The sequence below is a fragment of the Protopterus annectens genome, chromosome 14.part0 (assembly GCF_019279795.1).
Source record: "Protopterus annectens isolate FY-2018-M chromosome 14.part0, PAN1.0, whole genome shotgun sequence".
Classification (NCBI taxonomy): domain Eukaryota; kingdom Metazoa; phylum Chordata; order Ceratodontiformes; family Protopteridae; genus Protopterus; species Protopterus annectens.
Genome location: NC_056748.1, coordinates 795,906,174 through 795,927,416, shown reverse-complemented (window position 1 = coordinate 795,927,416; position 21,243 = coordinate 795,906,174). Strand labels below are relative to the sequence as shown.

Genomic DNA, 21,243 nt, shown 5'->3' with positions numbered 1-21,243 from the left:
ATGGTCTCAGCACAAGAACAGCCTAGAAACCCAAATTCCAATAATTCCATGCCTGAAGCAAGAATCCTTGTGGTGGGCTCAGGCCTGTCAGTTGAACAAAGGACTACCTTTCCACAGCCCTCAACCAAGCCAGACTATCACCACGGACGCCTCAGACCTCGGTTGGGGGGCACACATGGTGGACAAGTGTATACAAGGCCTATGGACACAAGACCAGCTGAACCTACACATAAATCAAAAAGAGATGCTGGCAGTGAAACAGGCAATTCAGTCATTCAGACAGTTTCTTCAACAAGGTCATTTGCTGATAAGGACTGACAACACCACAGTCATGTGGTATATCAACAAACAGGGAGGCACACATTCATATCCTCTATGCCGGATGGCAATGGACCTGTGGAATGTGGCCCTGAACCTCAACAATCAGCTCCAGGCCATTTTTGTGCCAGGAAAAGAAAATATACTAGCAGACACCTTAAGCAGAACTACCACGGATGCCCACGAATGGATGCTGCATCCAGACATCTTCAAATCCATTACAAAGAAATGGGGACTACCAGAAATAGACCTGTTCGCATCCCCACACAACCACCAATTGAGGAAATTCTGCACAAGGACATACCACCCACTTGCTTGGAAGGTGGACTCCCTATCCTTCAGTTGGGAAAACCTGACAGCATATGCATTCCCACCTCTTCCTTTGATGCACAAAGTGCTACTGAAGATCAAAGAAGATCACCCAAGGATCATCCTGATAGCTCCAGACTGGCCGAGGCAACATTGGTACCCGCTACTGAGGAGTATGTCTCGGGAACACGCATGGCTTCTACCTCTAGTTCCTTTGCTGCTAACACAGAACAACTTCAAGATCCCGCATCCAAACTTGAAAACACTGCAGCTAGCTGCTTGGAATATTACATAAAACAAAATAACCCAGATTTATCTCAGAGGGTTAGACATTATCCTGGAGGCTCGCAGACCCTCCACAAGGAAAACTTATTCAGCCAAATGGAAAAGATACCTCATTTGGAGTGCAGCAAAAGGAGAAAATGTATCATTAGCAAACATAGCGAACATCCTGGAATATTTAGCAGAACTTTTCCACAATGGCCTGTCTTACTCCTCCATTAAGATTCATGCATCAGCAATTTCAGCAGAATACAACATGGATCCTCCAGTCTTCTCTCATCCTCTACTCAGGCAGTTTCTGAGAGGAATTAAAAATGTAAAGCCTCCAAGGAAGCCACCTTTGCCTACATGGGACCTGAACTTTGTGCTAGAAAAGTTAACACTTCCCCCTTTTGAACCAGCAGCAACAGTAGAATTACAGTTCTTATCTTGGAACACTGCTTTCCTGCTTGCAATCACTTCAGCAAGAAGGGTCTCTGAATTACAGGCATTAATGGCAGTACAGCCCTTCCTTATCTTCCATCAGGATAGAGTGTCCTTGAGAACTAACCCTACTTTTATGCCAAAGGTGGTCTCCAGGGTATCATTGAACCAAGCAATCCACCTACCAACATTCTTCCCCAACCCACAGAACAGGGGGGAAAGACTACTGCATACTTTGGATGTGCCCAGACAATTGCGCTACTACCTGGACAGAACCAAGAACCATAGAAAAACTGACCAGCTTCTGGTAACATATGCAACAGGAATGGAAGGAAAAGCAATTTCAAAACAGACAATCTCAAAATGGATAGGAAATTGCATTAGATTTTGTTACTCCTTTCATGGAAAGTAAACTCCAGAAAACATCAGACCTCACTCCACAAGGGCTACAGCCACTACGACAGCTTTCTTACGAGGAGTGGCTACCAAAGACATTTTAGAGGCTGCTACTTGGAGCTCCGTGCATACATTTTCCAAGCATTATAATCTACCTTTATACTCCAGATCCCGAGCAGGTTTTGCCACTGCTGTTTTGCAAGGGATCTTAACTACACCATAATCATCTTAGTGCCTCCTCCCCCAGTTTGGCTATGGTATTCTACCCATAGGTTAGGACTGCAGATGCATCCTTGAAGGACATAGTACAGTTTTGTACCTACCATAAATGTAGATGTCCGAGAGGTATGCATCTGCAGTCAGGATTACCCACCCTCCTTCCCCTCTGTGGTACTCCTAGGGTATTTGCCCATCTTGTAGCTAGCTGGGGGAATCTATTATGGTGTATTTGTTTGTATATATGTATATACATGTTTATTTTTGTTTGCTCTCTACTGTGTAGAATCATTTGCATTTATCTAAATTTAGCCTTCCTAGGGGGCACCTGGCATCTGGGGCAAGAAACACTGAGGAAAATGGCGTCGGCTGATGCCTTTATACCCAAATGACTGCAGCTATGACGTCGGGTGAAGTGCGACATCAGCCGAGGCCAGACCCAGACTTTGGAATCCGGCCGACCGAAGGGCTGCCTGAGGCAGGACTACCCATATGTTAGGACTGCAGATGCATACCTCTCTGACATCTACATTTATGGTAGGTACAAAACTGTACATGTTAAGTTGTCTATCTCGCCTTCATTCTTGCTGGATGGGTTCGGAGCCGACCTCGGCTCCGACTCGGCCACTCTAAAAGCTCGAGAGTTGGTTCCACCGCTCGAGGCTCCCCTTATATCCCACAATGCTAGGCAAGAGTTACCTCAGATCTCGTTTGCCGCTACAGCTATCGAGGTGTTGGTTTTCTACCGGTTCTTGGTAAGTGACTTTTCTTGTGAAGTTAGTCTATTAAAACCCCTTTAATTTTAATATTTTTACTTATTTCCCTTAGTTTAGAGGAATTCTTATCCCCTTCTTAAAAATTCCTGTTTTTTTCCCTCAAGAACTTTAAGTTCTTCCCTTGGGCCTACAGGCCTTTTTTCTTTTCCTAGTGGAGTGTGTGTGTTATTTTTCTTATTTAAAAAAAAAAAAAAAAAAAAAAAAACCTAGTTAGTGGTTTATTATAATTTAAACTAGACAGGGTGTAATTAGTGTGTTTGTGACTGTGTGTGTGATTACACCTTTTGAGATGTCTAAAGAAGCAAAGGTCTCCGGATTCAAGAAGTGTGATGCGTGCTGTCAGAAAATGTCTCTGACAGACGCTCACACTTGTGTCTACTGTCTGGGACCTTTGCACCTGCAGGACTCCTGTGCTGTGTGCCATGGCTTCAGCCCCAGGGTCCTGCAGGAAAGAAAAAATAAGTTAATTTTAAGGGGCTTACTCAAGCCAGAGGATTCCCTTTCTGTATCTACAGGGAAACCCTCTAAGGCATCTAGGTCTTCGGCTCCGACAACTGAGCCGAGACCTAAGGTTTCTAAACCTCTGTCTACATCGGCTCCGGCTGGAGCCGATGAGTCTCAGTCCACAGTTTCTGTGGTTCCCTGCCCGGCTGGAGCCGAGGTATTAGAAATTCCCGTGTCTGCTCCGACCAGACCTTCGGTGCCGACAACTAGGAAGAGGTCCAGGTCACCATCCCTTGGCTCCGTTCATTCGGCTCCAGGATCTCCCCTGCTGTCTGAACGGAGCCAAAGATCTCACTCCTCTAGGTCATCGAGGCTGTCGGATCATGACCTTCAGAGGGTAGTGAGTCGACTTAAGTCCGAGGCACTGGCCCAGATGCTTCAGAGCCCGACTCATCAGTCGATGCCTGCCCCGGTCCATCAATATATTCCTCCTTCGACTCTCTTGAGCTCGGAGCCGGGTCGCGTCGGAACCGAGACTGTGATAGCGTCGGAGCCGATACAATTGTCTTCGGCTCCGTCGTCTGCTCCGATTTCTTCCTTGGAAGAATCTCGGCGCCGGACTTCCCTCGTCGGCTCCGAGGGGGTGAGTGGCATCGGACCCTTGTCCGACCCCTCTCCTCTCGGTGCTTGGCGCTGGTGAGTTCGGCTCCGACATCGCCTCGGAGCCATCACTGTCGGTGCCGAGGAGGTTCTTAGCTTCGGGCGGGGACCTCTGGCTTTGCCTGACAGGGGTGCATTCGAGGTCATGCGGAGTGTGTTAGAGCCTGGCTCTACTCCACAGTCGGCTCCGTCCGCCCATCCCTCTACGGTGCCTCAGGTCAAGTCGACTCACTCCCTCATCCCGGACCGCAGAGAGCCAACTCCTCAGGAACCCCCTGTGGGGATTTCATCCTCTTACGAGGCCTCTCCTGATTTGGCAGAGGAGCCCCCTCGGAAGAGGAAGTGTAAGAGGAAACACATTGACTCACCTGAGTCCATCACGTCTGACACAGATTTAGATGATTCTGAGGGTTCCCCCCGTTCCCCTTCTGAAGATGTCTCATTTGCAGACATTTTAGAGATCCTGAAGCAGAGGGGAAATTGGCCAGCCCTCAACCCTTCGGAGGATGAATCTGTGTATCTTGAGGCGTTTGGCTCTCGCCCTTCCACCTCCTGGGTGTCCCCCCCTTTTGACCCCCTCATGCAGGTGGTTGCTAAGAAGGCATGGACGGCTCCTGATTCAGTGGATCCCACTCCCAGGAGACCCTCCAAGTTCATAACGGCACCAGCAGACAAACAGTTCTTGACAAAAGGAGTCTCTGTGGATGCTATGGTGGTAGCTACTGCCACTAAGAAGGAGCTAGCTGATCCTTCAGTACCTGTCCATCCACCTAACAAGGAATCTAGGTCCATGGACAGGTACGGGAAGCGGATGTTCTCGTCAGCGACATTTACCATGCGTTCGCTGAACTACCTATGCCATTTTACTCGTCTTCAAAGGGACTTGATCAAGGAAGCGAGTGAAATGTTAAAGGACCCTACAGCTGTGGGTTTTCAAGATAAGATGAACACGCAGCTGGCTACCCTTAACTCCATAACCAACTCCTCCATGCGCCTTCTTTCTTACGCGGCTGATGGAGCAAGTAGAGCCGCAGGGACAGGTGTGGCCTTACGTAGTAATGCCTGGATGCGGCTATGCAATTTTGCGGACCCCTTCAAGACGTCTTTCACTAACTCCCCGTTTGATGGATCATCTCTCTTTGGTCCTCAAGTGAAAGAAACCTTGACTAGGTGCGAAACGGATGGCAAGACCCTTTCTGCCGTCGGAGTCCGTTTTTCTACTCCTTCTAGGCCTTACCCCAAAGGCCAGAAAGGTGGAAAGATGTGGTTCCGTAAACAATCTCAAGGGACTTCGCCTGACGCACAGAGTCGTTTCCCCGCCAGAGGCAGAGGCGGAATAACAATGGTAGACGCCGCCCTAGGGGCAGGGGTCCGCAGAACCAGGGCAATCGGGAAGCCTTCTCTGACAAGCCCTTTCAGCATCCCTGAGGTGTTGCCCGACTGCCCACCTTCGAGGCAGTCGAGGGAAGATTGTCACTGTACCCAGAAGCCTGGCTATCCCTGACTCAAGACAAATGGGTACAGTCCATCATTTCCGAAGGCTATTCTATCCCCTTTCTTCGCATTCCAAACCAATCAAAAAAATCCCTTCCAGATGTTCCACCGCTCAAAGGGATCTAGCGGTTTTAGAGATTTCAAAACTGCTTGCAAAAGAGCAATTCAGCCAGTTCCAGCAGACCAGCAAGGATCCGAATCTACTCAAGGTTCTTTTTAGTTCCAAAGAAAACAGGGGACTGGAGACCAATTTTGGATCTCAGTATCTTGAACAGATCAGTCAAGAAAACAAGATTTCGGATGGTCACGCTGCAATCCATCCTTCCCCTTTGGGCAAAGGAAACTGGATGTGCTCTATAGACCTTCAGGATGCGTACTATCACATAAAATGAACAGACGCTCCAGAAGATTCCTCCGCTTCAGGCTGGGAACCAGTCATTTTCAGTTCAGGGCCCTGCCCTTTGGTCTCACCACTGCCCCCGGTGTTTACCAAATGCATGGCAGTGGTAGCTTCTCACCTGAGACGACAAGGATTCCAGGTGTTTCCATATTTGGACGACTGGCTCCTCACAGCTCCCACCAAGCATCTCCTTCTGATGGCCAGGGATTACACTTTTCGCATTTGTCAAAAGTTAGGCATTTCAATAAATTGCGAAAAGTCTGTTTTGTCGCCTTGTCGCTATTACTTTCATAGGCAAATCTAGACACAGTAGACATGTCTGCGAGACTAACACATCAGAGAATAACAGACATTCACAAGCTGGTCTCACTCCTTTTCAACAACAACAGAATCAAAGCCAGGTTAGTTCTGAAAGTGTTGGGAATTATGGCGGCCATACCTCTGCTTCCATTAGCCAGATTCCACATGCGGATCCTTCAATGGATGCTCTTTACTCAATGGTCATACCAGCAACTTCCAATGTCTCACACCATTATGATCACGCAGGTGTGCAAAAATCATCTCATGTGGTGGATGTCTTCCCCTCAGCTCTTGTTGGGAAGACCTTTGTCCCACCCCCTCCGGTTGCTACTCTGACAACGGATGCCTCCCTGATCGGGTGGGGGGGGGCATTATCAGGGCAGGATGGTCCAGGGCACATGGCAACCAAACGAATGCCACTTGCACATAAATGTTCTGGAGATGAGAGCAGTGCTTTTAGCGTTGCAAGCCCTTCAAGACTCTCTTCCCTTGGGAACGATTGCAATCCAGACAGACAATATGTCTGTAGTGTGGTACATCAATAAACAAGGCGGAACCAGGTCATACCCCCTGTGTCGAGAAGCACTCAGATTGTGGCAATGGGCGATTTCTTCTCAGCGTATTCTGATAGCAACGCACATCCCCGGGAAGTCCAATCAAATTGCGGACAAGTTGAGCAGAGCTATCCTCATGCCTCACGAGTGGTCTCTGAAAGACTCTGTTGTGAGAGAAATTTTCCTCAAGTGGGGTCAGCCTTGCTGCGATCTTTTTGCTACTCCCCAAAACAGCAAGTGCAGAGAATATTTCACTCTATTCCCTTTACCAGGCCAACCCAGCAGAGACGCTCTAGTCCAAGTTTGGCCCGGGACTTCTGTATGCATTTCCCTCCTACCCACTAATCTCTCAAGTGATACAGAAAGCTATCGCTCAGAAGGCCTCATTGATCCTCATTGCTCCTTACTGGCCTCGACAGGTGTGGTTCCCCTTTCTACATCGATTTCTATTGGAGCGACCGTGGAATCTGGACCTAGTTCCAGATCTTTTGATCCATCAGTCGGGTCAGTTTCATCGCTCCCTCCCCTCTCTGAACCTCACTGCTTGGTTCCTCCAGTTCCAACCTTAGCCAGGCTTCCTCAATTAACTCACTCCGTTCGAGATATTTTGATAGCTTCCCATAAATCTTCCACTCGGAAGATTTATTTGAGTAAGTGGAAACGCTTCACATATTGGGCTCAAGGAAAGGGCATAGATCCTTTCACTGCTTCCATCCAATTAGTCCTTGAATTTCTAGCTGAACTCTTCCATGCAGGTTCATCTCCCTCTACTCTTAAAGTTCAATTGGCAGCTATTTCTAACTTTCATGTGGGTATTTCTGAATCTGCCTTAATGTCCCACAAGCTTTGCAAAGCCTTTTTGAAAGGAGTTTTTCTTCTCAGACCTCCTATAAGAAATCCTCCTTCTCCTTGGGACCTAAATTTAGTTCTTGCTTCTTTGATTCTTCCCCCTTTCGAACCTGCAGTCTCCTGTTCTTTAAAATTGCTATCATGGAAGACTCTTTTTCTGGTAGCTATTACTTCAGCTAGAAGAGTTTCAGAGCTTCAAGCACTCAGCTGTCGACCTCCTTATCTATTGTTTCATAAGGACAGAGTATCCTTACGAACTAACCCGTCCTTTTTGCCTAAGGTGGTCTCGACATCAAATCTAAATCAAAGCATTGACCTCCCTGTCTTTTTCCCAGAATATTCCAATAGGTCTGAACAAAAATTACACTGCCTGGATGTTCACCGTCAATTGAGGTACTACTTGGATAGAAAAAAACAATTCAGAAAATCTGATCAGCTGTTTGTCTCCTATGCGGAAAGCAGAAAGGGACTTTCAGTTTCAAAGGTATCATTATCCAGATGGCTAACATCTTTGATTTCCCTTGTATATGAAATTAGACACCAAAAACTGCCTAATAAACCTAAGGCCCATTCCACCAGAGCTTTGGCTACTTCTTTAGCCTTCCAAGACAGACTGCCTATTGACACCATTTGTGCAGCGGCTACTTGGGCTACTCCTCACACTTTCATTTCTCATTATAAGTTGGACTTAGCTTCTAGGCATAGAGCTAACTTTGGTTCCACTGTTCTCAGGAGTCTGTTCCGTTATGCCACCCGGGACAAGGTGCTAGGGACGCGGTCCCATCCAGCAAGAATGAAGGCGAGATAGACAACTTAACATATAGAAGTTATGTTCTTACCATAACGTTCCATGTTAGTTGTCTTCTTCTCGCCGCCTTCTTGCGTCCCACCCTCCTTCCCCCTGGCCTGGACAGACCTAGAGGAGTTGTGATTGTGACCTCTCTTTCTACCACCTCTTTCTTAGGCATATGCTGTTGTGCATATTTCCTGGATCAGGATGTAGGTCACCCTTCTTTCTTCCTGTTGTTAGAGGTGGACTCTGTTTAGAGTTATTCTGTTACTATTATAAGCTGGGGTTAGCTTACAAACGAGATCTGAGGTAACTCTCGCCTAGCATTGTGGGATATAAGGGGAGCCTCGAGCCGGTGGAACCAACTCTCGAGCTTTTAGAGTGGCCGAGTCGGAGCCGAGGTCGGCTCCGAACCCATCCAGCAAGAAGGCGAGAAGAAGACAACTAACATGGAACGTTATGGTAAGAACATAACTTCTATTTTGTGTACACTTACATAAATGTTGGAGTGTATTCACTGCTGCAGTCTTAGTTTTACACCCTCCTTCCCCCTTGTATCTTGCTTTTTTAGGGAGACGTACGTTTTAAAAGGTGGCTTTTAGCCACCAGGACCACTTTACCATATTTACTTGGGCCTCTGACTGGTTAGGGGAAGAAAAACTGTAACTGCGTTTGCTGCTCTCCTTCATAGCACTGATACCCTGACATCAGGCAGCAGGCAACAGCTGACATAGAAAACACGGACTCTGGTATTTGGGCTGGCTGAGGGCTACCACAGCAGGGATAACCCACAGGTGATGACTGTAACAGTGAATACACTCCAACATCTACATTTATGGTAAGTGTAGTTTTTTGGTAGCCATTACTTCAGCCAGGAGAATATTGGTTACAAGCCGCCTCTTCCTTTCCTTGCATCATTTTTTATAGACAGGGAGTGTCTGAGGACAAACCCTTCCTTAGTTCTGAAAATAGTTAGTCAAATCTATTCCAACCTGTTTTTCTTCCCAAATTACTCCAGCAAGGGCAAAACAACCTGTGCACGTTTCCATACAAAATGTTATTCTTCTTTCATATAACTAAATTGTTAGAAAGATGCTTGACTCTTTATTTTACTTGCTAATACAGTGAGGCAAAAGGTTTCCAAAGTTTCCCTTTCTAGGGGGTCTGATTTCTATAACTTTTCTCATTTATGCTAGTTAGAAAAGACCTTGCCGAGTAAACCAGAGGCACACTCCATTACAACTGTAACTACTTCAGTGGTCTTCTTTAGATTCCCTTTAATGTTTGTGATGCTGCTACTTGGCCCTTTATCAGCAATTACAAGTTGGACTCTCTCCAGAGCCCGAGTCTCCTTTGGCTCTGCCATTTTGAAAGGTCATCTGTCATGATGGCGATTTTGACCCATATGTTAAATTGGATGGACTGAATGAATAGGAGTAAATAGGATAAGTTATGTACTTGCCATAACGATAGTTTCATTCCAATATAGCAACCCTTTCACTGCCATGGGAAGCAGACAAAAATGTGAGGGATGGGGGGGAGAGAATTTGGACAGCCAAAAGATGCAGCGTCAGTGGCACAACAGGTAGCACAAATGAGTTTTGGTGCAGAAGGCTGTGCGTTTTATTCTCACTCCAGGTGGATGGATTGCTGACACTGCAGTGCAGCATAATGTGGGTGCTGTACTTTGAGTGTATTGTCTTGCAGATGAGATGTTAAACAGAGGTCCTACAGTGGATATACAAAGTGTTCACACCCGTGTTAAAATGCCATGATGTTTGTGTTTCACTGTTGCAGTCATTACATTTGGGTCATCTGTTTGCAGGTAGCCCTCAGTCAGCCTGATTAACAAAGTTTTGGGTCCTGCATCTGTTGCTGTTCCTTCTTCCATGACGTCAGGTCGTCAGGGGTATAAAACATGCAGCTGACACCGTTACATCAGTCTTTCCTGCCGTGCGGTGCCCAAAGCAGAAGCAGTTAGCAAGTGCCTATCTGCTGACTCCTGAAATTTTTGTTTTCGAGTTTCAGAACTGAAGTCTTAAACTAAAGCGAAGTACCCCATTGGGGGAACTTTTTCTTGCTCCTTACCAATGTCACTAAAAGTTAATAATTGCATTATTTCTGGAAAGCAAATATCTCATTCGTACTGCATTCCTTGCCTAGGCCCTGACCACAACATACCTTGCTGTCGGTTTTGTGCTTTATATAATCAGAACACTGTTGTCTGTATATTTTTGCCTCTAAATATTTCTGTTCTCTGTTTAATTATCCAGAAATGTCGTCTGTTAGCCATCCAACTACCAGGATTCCAAAAAAATGCAACGATAAAGACAGACAAACCGTCTAGGTGCAAAACTGCCAACGACTCTTCTAAGCCAGTCGACAGTTCGCTGGTACTCTGGTGCTTTCGCAGCCCCTGATACCCGCTACTTCTGATTCGTAGGCCTCTACTGAGACCCATTTGGAGTCTGGTATGCCGCGAGATGCTTCAGCTATGTAAACCGCGGATGTCTCTACCTTAGATGGGTCCGGAGCTGCTGTGCAGGCACTGGCTTCTGAGGGTGTAATCAGGCCTATGGACTTGCATGTTAAACAGACGCCCTTTTCTTTGCTTAGGCCTAAATCTCGATCCATGCCTAAAAAACCAACACCCAGGCCACATGCTCAGGCCTCTATGCCTAAAAAAACAAATGAGAATGGCTGAAGATCTAATAACTAATCAAGGGTAGCCAACCCCCACCTTCTAAGAGGCCTAGGACTGAAGCTGATTATGAAGCTTCTGATCAGGATTCTGTTTTTTTCTGATTCTTCTGATTATCTAGATTTGCCCTTATCTGCTTATGAAGATTCTGATGCAGAGGACTCCATTCTCTCTGCTTCCCCTCCTGAGGATTTTTCTTTTGGGGAAACCTTATATATTATAAGGGAGCATTTCCACTGGGAAAGCCAGGATTTTTCTGATTGAAAAAAGAGGCTTAGGGATTTCCTTCTACCTCGGCATAGGCCTTTAGCTATTCCTCTTGTACTAGACATTGTTGCTTTTTCGGAATCTAGTTTGGCCCCTGATTCCCTGCCTCCTGCTCCCAGAAAACCTGACCTACTACAGGGTCCTCGTGTCCCACAAGTTCCTTTTTAAAAATCCTATTGCAGATGCAGAGACTTCACAGGGGCCCAAGGGCATTAAGGCTTCTGCTGCTAAAAATCCTACCCCTTCTGATAGAGACTCCAGGGTGCTGGATAGATGGGGTAATAAGGTTTGCACTTCTGCAACCTTGGCCATTAGGGCTTTAAACTGACAGTTTCATATGTTAAAGTATCAGCAACATGTTATTGGACTGCTTAAACCGAAAATGATTCCTGACTGTGTGGAAAATAAAAAAATTACAGGATTTAATGCGTTCTGCTGGACAGGTTGGAAAACATACTTTGCAGTGTGGTTTTGATTCATTAGAGGCCTCTTGCAGGGCTGCTGTTACTGGGTCTGTGCTCAGAAGGCATGCTTGGCTTAAGGAGCAAGCTTTGCCTGATCATGTTGAAGCTAAATTGTTGGATGCTCCTTTAAATCAGGACCGCCTGTTTGGCAACAAGGCTGAGGAAGTTCTTTAAAAGATGGAAGATAAAGCTAAATCTGTGCAAACTGTTTAAAGATTTTTTACAAGTTCAGCCTCCCAGATTTTAGTAGGCACTGGCCCTCTAAGAATTGATCCTTTCCAGCCCCTTCCAGGTCTTAAGCCAAACCCAGACACGGCAAAAAACCCAGGTTTCAGTCCCAGGGGAAACGGAACTAAGCAGTGGGAGGCTTCCACTTCCAAATCTGGGAATAAGACTCCCCCCTATGGTGAACTGTCTCAATGACTTCCTTTTAAAATTTCCAAGCACTTATCAACTGACTGCCCCTTTGGGAGGAAAGACTGCTCTTCATGCAAAGAATTGGGAACTCATTACTCAGGACAAATGGGTTTTAAATAGTGTCCCAGGGATACAGATTTCACTTCCACATGTTGCCAACACCAAGCGGGTATCTGGACCTACCCCCAAGTCAGTGGGCAGAGGCCCAAAAAGAAGTACTTTCTCTTAAGCATGGGGGGATATTCAGCTGGTACCAGAAGAGGAAAAGTGACAAGGTTTCTACTGAAGACTTTTCCTCGTACCCAGAAAAGACCATTCATGGCATCCTATACTGGACCTGTCTACTCTAAACACCTTTTTGGAGATTCCAAAATTCAAGATGGTGACTCTTCAATTACTTCCTATGCTAGGCAAAGTTATGCCTGGTTGGCAACACTAGATTTAAAAGAAGCATACCTGCACATCCCAATCAGTGACTCTTACAGAAGATACCTACGCTTCAAAGCAGGCTACACGCACCATCAGTTCTCTGCACTGTTCTTTGGCTTGTCTACTGAGCCCAGGGTATTCACAAAGTGCCTAGCTCCAGTTATTGCATTTTGCAGGCAAAGAAATATTCAAATATACCCGTACCTGGATAATTGTCTAATTTAGGCAGAAAGCCAGGACATACTTTTGAATCTGGCCTTTGTACTAAGGGTTCTAACTTGTCTGAGGTACACCATAAATGAAAATAAGTCACACTTGGTACCCTGTCAAATTATAATCCTGGGAGCAAGCTTGAATACAACTTCCCAGAATGGCATACCTCATGCTAGAGAAACGAGCCTACTTCAAGTGGCCACAAAAACCCTGCTCTCTGCTAGACAAATGCTGCAAGCCTTGGGGTTCATGGCCTCCTGCATTCTTCTAATTCCATATGCAAGACTGCATATGAGGAAACTACAGTGGTATCTAAAAAGCCTATGGTGTCAACATTCTCAAGACCTAGAAACAGATTCCCATCATACCTTGCCTACACCTAGAGTTCCTTTGGTGGGCAGAGGTCTGCCACCAAAACAAGGGACTACCTTTCACATCACTCCCTGCCACCCAAACCCTAACAGACTCATCAGACTATGCATGCGGGGCTCACCTGGCAGGGAAGTGCATTCAGGGCAAATGGAACCCCAAGTCAAATGCACCTGCATTTCAATCAAAAAGAAATGTTAGCTGTACAGAATGCTCTGACAAACTTCAAGAACCACATTCTTCCAGGACAACTAATGGTAAAGACTGACAACACCACTGTTATGTGGTACATAAAGAGGCAGGGGGGTACACAGACTAGCCATGGCATTGTGGAACACAGGCTTGAGCTACCAAGTGTACATACAAGCTCAGTTCCTGCCAGGAAAATTAAATACACTGGCAGACGGACTAAGCAGAAACCTGATGGACCCATAAGAGTGGAAACTGGAACAAAGTATTTTCAACATGTTGACAAGCAAATGGGGGAGCCCATTTATAGACCTGTTTGCCTCTCCTCAGAACTGCCAATATGATAAATTTTGCACAAGGACTCCCCACAAACAAGCCTGGAAAGTGGATGCTCTGTCCTTCAGCTGCAACAACCTATCTGTTTATGCCCCCCCCCCCCCCGCCTCTGCTCTCCAAAGTACTACTAAAAATCACAGGATGAACCAAGGATGATTTTGATTGCTTCAGACTGGCCGTGCCAACACTGGTACCCCCTCCAGTGCAGTGTCAGATCTCCATGGCACCTGCCTCAGATTCCTCTTCTGCTGTCTCAGCAGGAGAACCAGATTCTGCACCCTCAGCTTCAACACTGAACCTTGCAGCCTGGCTAATTACTTGATCTGTCTTTTACCATCCCTCAGCAAACCTGTGATGGATATCATTTTATAGGCCTAGTACTAGAAAGTCTTATGCTGAAAAATGAAAGATTTTGTGCCCGAAACCAATCTCAAGGGATGAACACAGCAGTGCCCAATTTACCTCAGATTTTACAATACTTAACTGAGATGCTTCCCAAGGGCCTGTCTTTTTCCTCCATTAAAATCCACACCTCGGCCATTTCAGCTCATTACAACACAGAACCTCCCATCTTCTCTCATTCACTCCTCAAGCAGTTCCTCAGAGGGGCCAAAAATTTGAGACCACCCAGGAGAGCTCCAACCCCAGCCTGAGACCTTAACTTTGTCTTGGAGAAACTCGCTCTACCTCCTTTCGAGCCAGCTGCTACCGCAGACTTAAAATTTCTTTCTTGGAAAACAGATTTCCTTTTAGCAATCACTTCAGGTAGAGGGGTATCTGAATTACAGGCCCTTATGGCAGTGGAGCCTTTCATCATTTTCATGTGGACAGGGTGTCCCTCTGAACCAATCCATCCTTCATGCCCAAGGTGGTATCCAGTGTGGCTCTTAATCAGTCCATTCATTTGCCAACCTTTCCCAATCCACAGAATAAAGAGGAACGGATACTGCATTCCTTCGATGTGCACAGATGACTTTGATTTTACTTGGACAGGGCTAAACCTCAAAGGAAATCTGAATAACTGCTGGTGGCATTAGCACAGGCAGAGGGGAAGGCCATTTCAAAGCATCCAATTTCTAAATGGATAAGCCATTGCATTCATTTCTGCTATAAGTACCATGGAAAACCTATCCCCCATGGGATCAGACCTCACTCCCAGGGCTGCATCTACTTTTACAGCCTTTCTCAGAGGCATCCCTACCAGGGACATCTAGAAGCTGCTATCTGGAGTTCTGTACATACTTTCACCAAGCATTATCATTTGCCAATTTTCTCTAAATCCAGAGCTGGCTTTGCCACTGCAGTCTTGCAGGGCCTTCTAGCTGGCCCTAATGCTGTCTAAATTCCTCCTCCCAACCATAGCTTTGGGAATCTACCCAAATGTAATGACTGCAACAGTGAAACACGAAGAACATAGTACAGTTGTATACACTTACCATAAATGTAGATGTTGGAGTGTATTCAGTTGCAGTCCTGGTTACCCTCCCTCCAGCCCCCTAACTTCTTTTGGGTATACCTCTACTTTCCTTTACTATACTTAAAAGCCTTTTTGGTGTATTTGCTTTTTTGTTGGAGGTATATCTTTGTGCTTTTATATTTAATTTTCCCATTAGGGGGCACCTGACATCTGGAGCAAGAAAAACTGATGTAATGGTGTTGGCTGTATGTTTTATACTTCTGACGACCTAACATCATGGAAGAAGGGACAGCAACCGGCGCAGGACCCAAGACTTTGTTAATCAGGCCGACTGAGGGCTACCTGCAAGCAGACAATCCAAATGTAATGACTGCAACAGTGAATACACTCTAACATCTACATTTGTGGGAAGTGTACACAACTGTAATTTTTTGTGATGCAAAAAAAAAATGAGACCACAATAAATTCTTTTCAAAGGTTTCCCACCTTTAATGTGACCTATGACCTGTACAATTCAATTGAAAAACAATTGGGTGGAAAAAATATAAAATAAATGCACAATAAGCTGGTTGCTTAAGTGTGCTAACCTTTAAACTGGTACTTTGTTGAAGCATCTTTTTAATTAATTACAGCATTTAATTTTCTTAGGGTAAGAGTCTATCAGCATTGCACATACTGACTTGGCAATATCTGCCCACTTTTCTTTGTAAAAGCACTCAAAATCTGTCAGATTGCAAGGGCAGCTCTTGTACAAAGTCCTGTTCAGGCCACCTCAGATTTTCTATTGCATTTAGGTCTGGGCTCTGGTTGAGCCATTCTAAAACATTAATTTTCTTCTGGTGAAGGCATTCTTTTGTTGATTTGGATGTATGCTTGGGGTCATTGCCATGTTGAAAGGTGAAATTCTTCATCTTCAACTTTCTAGCAGATGGCTGAAGGTTTTGGGCCAAAAGTGACTGGTATTTGGAACTGTTAATTCCTTCCACCTTGACTAAAGCCCCAGTTCCATCTGAAGGAAAGCAACCCCAAATGATACTGCCACTGTCATGCTTCACCGTGGGGATGTTTTTCTTTTGGTGATGCAAAGTTTTGGCGCCAAACGTACGTTTTGGAATTGTGGCCAAAAAGTTCAACCTTGGTGTCATCAGACAGCAACGCATTTTCTCACATCCTTTTGGGCGACCTGGATGTTTTTCTGTGTAAGAAAAGGCTTCCATCTTGCAACTCTACCCCATAGCCCAGACATATGGAGAATACAGGAGATTGTCACATGTAGTACACAAGTAGTACTTTCCAGAAATTCATGCAGCTCCTTCATTGTTGCTGTAGTAGGTCTCATGGCAGCCTCCCTGAGTAGTTTTCATCTCGTCTCATCAGTTTTGGAGGCATGTCCAGCTCTTTGCAGCATCACTGTTGTCCCATATTTTCTCCACTTTTTGATCGTTTTCAGAAAGTGCAATCTGCCACACAAAATGCTATTTCCTCAGTTTTTCTTGCCTTAACTGTCAGGAGCCCCCCCCCCCCAAAGAAAGCTAACCCAGGAAGGTAGCACCCTGGACAAGTCATACAAAAAATAAAAATATATAGTCTGTGCCTCCCTTTATACCGGACGTTCTGACAGTTTTATAACCGGTGGCGACCATTGTCTTATTCCAAGGACTCTGGTATTCTGGCTGACTGAGGGTTACCGGGAGCCGGATAACCCGTATGTGAGGACTGCAACAGTAAATACACTAACATCTGCATTTATGGTAAGTGTACACAACTGTACTTTGTGTTGTGTGCTTTTTACATTGCTGTTGAGTTTGTAAAGTGCTGCTACTGTTTTGTCTGTATGGTTTGATCTTTTGTGCAGTAATTTTCTGTTTTGAGTATTTGTTGTATTTTAGAATTTATTATAGGTACACTGCTACTGCTTCAGAAAGAACAGACTGAGCTCAAGTTAATTGTAGCACTTCCAAAAAAATCACCTTGTTTTGTGTGGCAGATTGCATTATTCAGAGCAAGGGCTAACTGATTTGACTTCTGGCTGACTAGAGGGGCCTTTAGCAAGCATTACCTATGGTATGTGTTGGCAAGGATCCAGCTATTTTTGGTTGGGTGGGGGTTGAGAACAGACTGTCAAGAAATGTTATCTTGCAATGTAGCAGAGTGGCAAGATGCAGAATTTTTCTTATGTTTAATAATGTGAAAGCAAATGTTTTAATTTTGAAGTGCTTACATTTTTTCCCAATTGGTTGGAAGTCCATTCAAAACAAGTTTCAGTGCCTTGTGTCACTGGATTGCTGGGGTACGCTATGGCTGCCATACAGCTCTGAAATGGCTAAACTAGTAATTAGTAAATGAATGCTAGACTGCACAGTATTTGTTCTCAGAATTTTACTTTGCTAGTTGATTAGGACATGGTCATAGATAACTAATGAAGTTATTTTGTTTATTGTAGGTTGCATAATACTTGGCTCTCCACAGAAAAGAAAACATTCTGATGAGTCGTCAAGGTTTCTGCTTAAAAATAAAGAGCAGACATTTAAGCATGGAGTACATTTATCTCAAGCAGAAAAGACAGGCCGATCACAACTACCAATGCCACTAAATGGTGGCATTATTGATTCGTTAATGAAAGGAGTGAAGAAGCGAGAGACCTGCAGCAAGTTTAAAAATACTACTGGTGTAAATAGTGATGGACGTTCTTCATGTGGTGAAATTCAGAAATATTTTCCAGACACCCTTCATTATTCGTATGTTTTAAAAGGCGGTGTTTTAATGAGATCTGCTGAGACAGGTGGAAAACTGTCTGAGAAAGATGACACTGGACTGTTTTCTGAAAATGAGAAAAAAGAAAGGGCTCTGCCTTTATTTTCGGATAGGTCTTGCTTGCATGAGAACTGCGAGAAGTCATGCACCTTGCCAGAACTGCCAGTTGATGTAGACAGTGGTATAGACAGATCGTTATGCCCTAGAAGAGTGCACATATCTCCCAGAAAACCACAAGATCAGAGTAATGGCATGGGGTTTCTGTCCTCCTTGGAAGTATTCCCTAAAGAGAAACTGCTAAGGAAGGCAATACTGGAACAGTCAGTGAGCTCATCCTGTTTAACAGAGGTGTCATTGTGTAGTACTATTTCATACCAGGTAACTACTGTTTGGTATGCTAATTAAAAAAAAAATGTGTACAGAATTCTTAGTTTTTCAAGATCGTTAATACCACTTGTCATAAACCTAGGGAGTTGCAATTCTTTTTGAATATTAGCCAGGAAATGGTTTTAGGTCTGTAGGAAAATATGGCATTTTCTGGGGTACATCTATAGCAGTTCGGTGCCAACCGCTTCAGAACTTTCTTGCTGCAGAAGTACTCTGCTTTGTGGACTTAGTGGATATTACTGATGAGTGGTTATTGTCTTAGGGCTGGGCAGTAAGCCCCTTCTGAGCAAAACTTTCTACTACATTTTTCTTCAAAGACCCCCCCCCCCCCATGAATTTAATTTTATGGTAGAAAATTCTTTTCATGGGACTCCTGCTGCTGAGGAATGCAACCTTAGTTAATGTTTAAGAAAACTGCAAATCAATCAGATGTTTTTTATTGACGTTGTCTTACCTGTTTGTGTAGAGTAAATGTTTGACCAGGTTTGGTGCTTTTTGGGACTGTAACAGGAAAATTGTCTGAGCCTTCATTTTCAAGTCAGAAGACTTACCTACTGTTACCTCCTTGTGAGGTCTTCTTCCATGCTTGATTATGGAGAAGTTGTCATTTTCTGTGTTTTTTTTTCCATTTCCTCCATCCACAAGAAATTGAAGTTGTTAGGGAGGAGTTTGGTGTCCTGCTGGTTCATCCTCAGCAACTGTTGGGGACATTGCTGTGTCCAAAACACGTTTCATGCAAACAAAACTGTTAAATGGGGTGAAAAAAAACTTCAAAAATGGAACTAGAGTATGTCCAAAAATGAAATCAATACAAGAGTATACACAGTTTAGCGCTTCATCTGTAGAACAGGAACTTCATTAGAACAAGTAAAAAAAAGTCACGTCCTGTTTAAATAACACACCCATGAGGCATATGATACAAATCAACCAATAAAAATTAAGTCTGTTCACCCTACCTGGTTCACAAATTCTTTAAAACAATTAAGGAAATTTCCATACCAAACTAGATAAAATGATAGACTTTAATCTCATCCACATGTTAGAGAGTAAGGGCATGCAGTTTTAAAATACAAGCTAGTGAAACCATTTCATTAAGTCCTGGGAATTCATATGCATTCAAAACTGTCTGCCAATACAGTTCACTTCATGGTCTCCTCCTCTGGTTATCCACCCTCTGCACAATAAAAAACAGAGAGAGAAACTTCAGTATGTGCTCATACAGAGCACTAGTATCCTTGTACTTGGTGATATCATATAGGTGTTCGTAAATGCATTCTTTTCTGTTCTACACACAGAGGGGCGTGCTCCCCCCACCATTCCTTAAAGAAGATATGAAGTTTGGGAACTCTTAAGAGATGAGATCCGTCAAGGTAGCTTGCATTCTATCCCCTTCTCTGACAGCTTGGGTGGCTCCACCTTGCCAGCAGCATGATGGGCCTAGTTTGTTAGCAGTCTAACAGTTTTTAGTGTTGTGGAACCAATGGAGAGAACCTGATTAAGTTCTTGGGCTTTATAGACGGACCACATTGTAACAGGAGAGCCATTGTGAACTCTATTGTCACTAAAAAGAGGCTTCAGGGAATTCCCAGCCATGCCATCCCCTTGTAAGGAGGACAGGGTCACATATCACTTATGTAAGTGCATTTGTGTCACGTCCTTTTCAATTACAGCTGTAAATTGCTTGATATGCACGACAAGACCTTAGGGCTTAAGCCAACAAAACAATAAATACACTGAAAAAGTTGTCAGTTTGAGAGAGACAAAAACCAGGGGGTATCACAAGTGACCACAATAAATTACATTTGTTACACACTCTGAGATTGACATAATGCTCCAAATGGGGTGCGCAAGGGCTGTTGGGGTCAGGCTTTTCAATGGGATGACAGGCCTGGCTCAGGCTTACAGGATCTGCAGATCACTTCAGAACAGCCTTTGCCAGCACATCCCATATGAAGACTCTGCATTGTTTGGACCAGAGTTAAAATACAAGGTGCAGAGAAGTGATCGGTGCTGCAAAGATGTTCAGTGTTTTTGAGAAATTTTCAGTCCCTCTGAGGTCTTTTGTTAGGAACCAGGAAGGAGCATAGTATGCCAGGCTTAGAAAATCCCAGCTGACACAGTATGAGCAACATGAAGGTAAAATCCCTCACAGGACTGTGTTTTCTTTAACTGCTGCCACACTAGAGGCAGGAGTGGCCTGGAAATCTAGGGTTTCTCTGGCCCTTCCTTGGAGAACAAGCAGAACCTTTGAGCTGCTTCTCAACTGTCTTTGCGGTGATAGTTGAGGATTGGTTTTCTTTGCATCTTGAAGTGTGTGGCCATCACACAAGACAGCTGGATCAAGGAAATTGTATCCACAGCCTACTCACCTTTCCAGAAGACCCGCTGGCACCATCTGCTTTTGAACTGGACATTCTATCCCAACAAATGGTATTAGTAGGTCATCCGGTAATAATCCAGGAGGTCCCACCAGACCAGAGAAGGTTGTGTTTTACTCTAGGTTATTACCTAAGAAGACAAAGAGCTTTGGGCCAGTACTTTGCATCATTTGACTTGAAAACTGTATTTAAAAACACATTTTGATCACATTGCAATATTTCCTTCCTTGCTTAATGAAAGGCGACTCCATATGCTAGATTTCCAGGACACTTGGACACAGATGGACAGCAAAGTCATCCAGAAGTCTGCTTCTGATAAGGAGACTGTCACTACCAGTTCAAAGATTTGCACTTTGGACACACCACTGCTCCAGTGTATTTAATGCTGCCATGTACTTAGTAACAACTTTCCTAGTGTTGCTGAGGGTCAGATTATCTGGGCAACTGACTCATAGCCACCACTTTGAGTCTGTCACCAAGACACAAGGGACTATTTACTTTAAGTTTTTGTAGTAATACTTAACTACAAAAGTTGCTGATGGAGCCAGCTTAGATATTGATGTCATTGATTGCCACCTGAACTCCAGGTTAACAATGGATGTTCGTTTTACCCTGCTGCAGTCATCACACTTGGGTTATCTTGTCGTCAGGCGGTCCCGCAGTCAACCTGAATTCCAAAGTCTTGGTCTGGCGTCGGTTGCTGTCGCTTCT

The 21,243-nt window shown here is 44.7% G+C and overlaps 1 protein-coding gene across 1 annotated transcript in view; it reads left to right on the top strand.

Annotated features, from left to right (window-relative positions):
- The window catches only part of LOC122788732, a 1,291,644-nt gene that overhangs the window by 387,442 nt on the left and 882,959 nt on the right, over positions 1 to 21,243 (top strand). The window contains exon 3 of the mRNA XM_044055624.1: positions 17,457 to 18,145. Within this exon, the coding sequence (XP_043911559.1) occupies positions 17,597 to 18,145 (549 nt within the window). The 5' untranslated portion in view covers positions 17,457 to 17,596. The remainder of the gene's footprint in view (positions 1 to 17,456; positions 18,146 to 21,243) is intronic.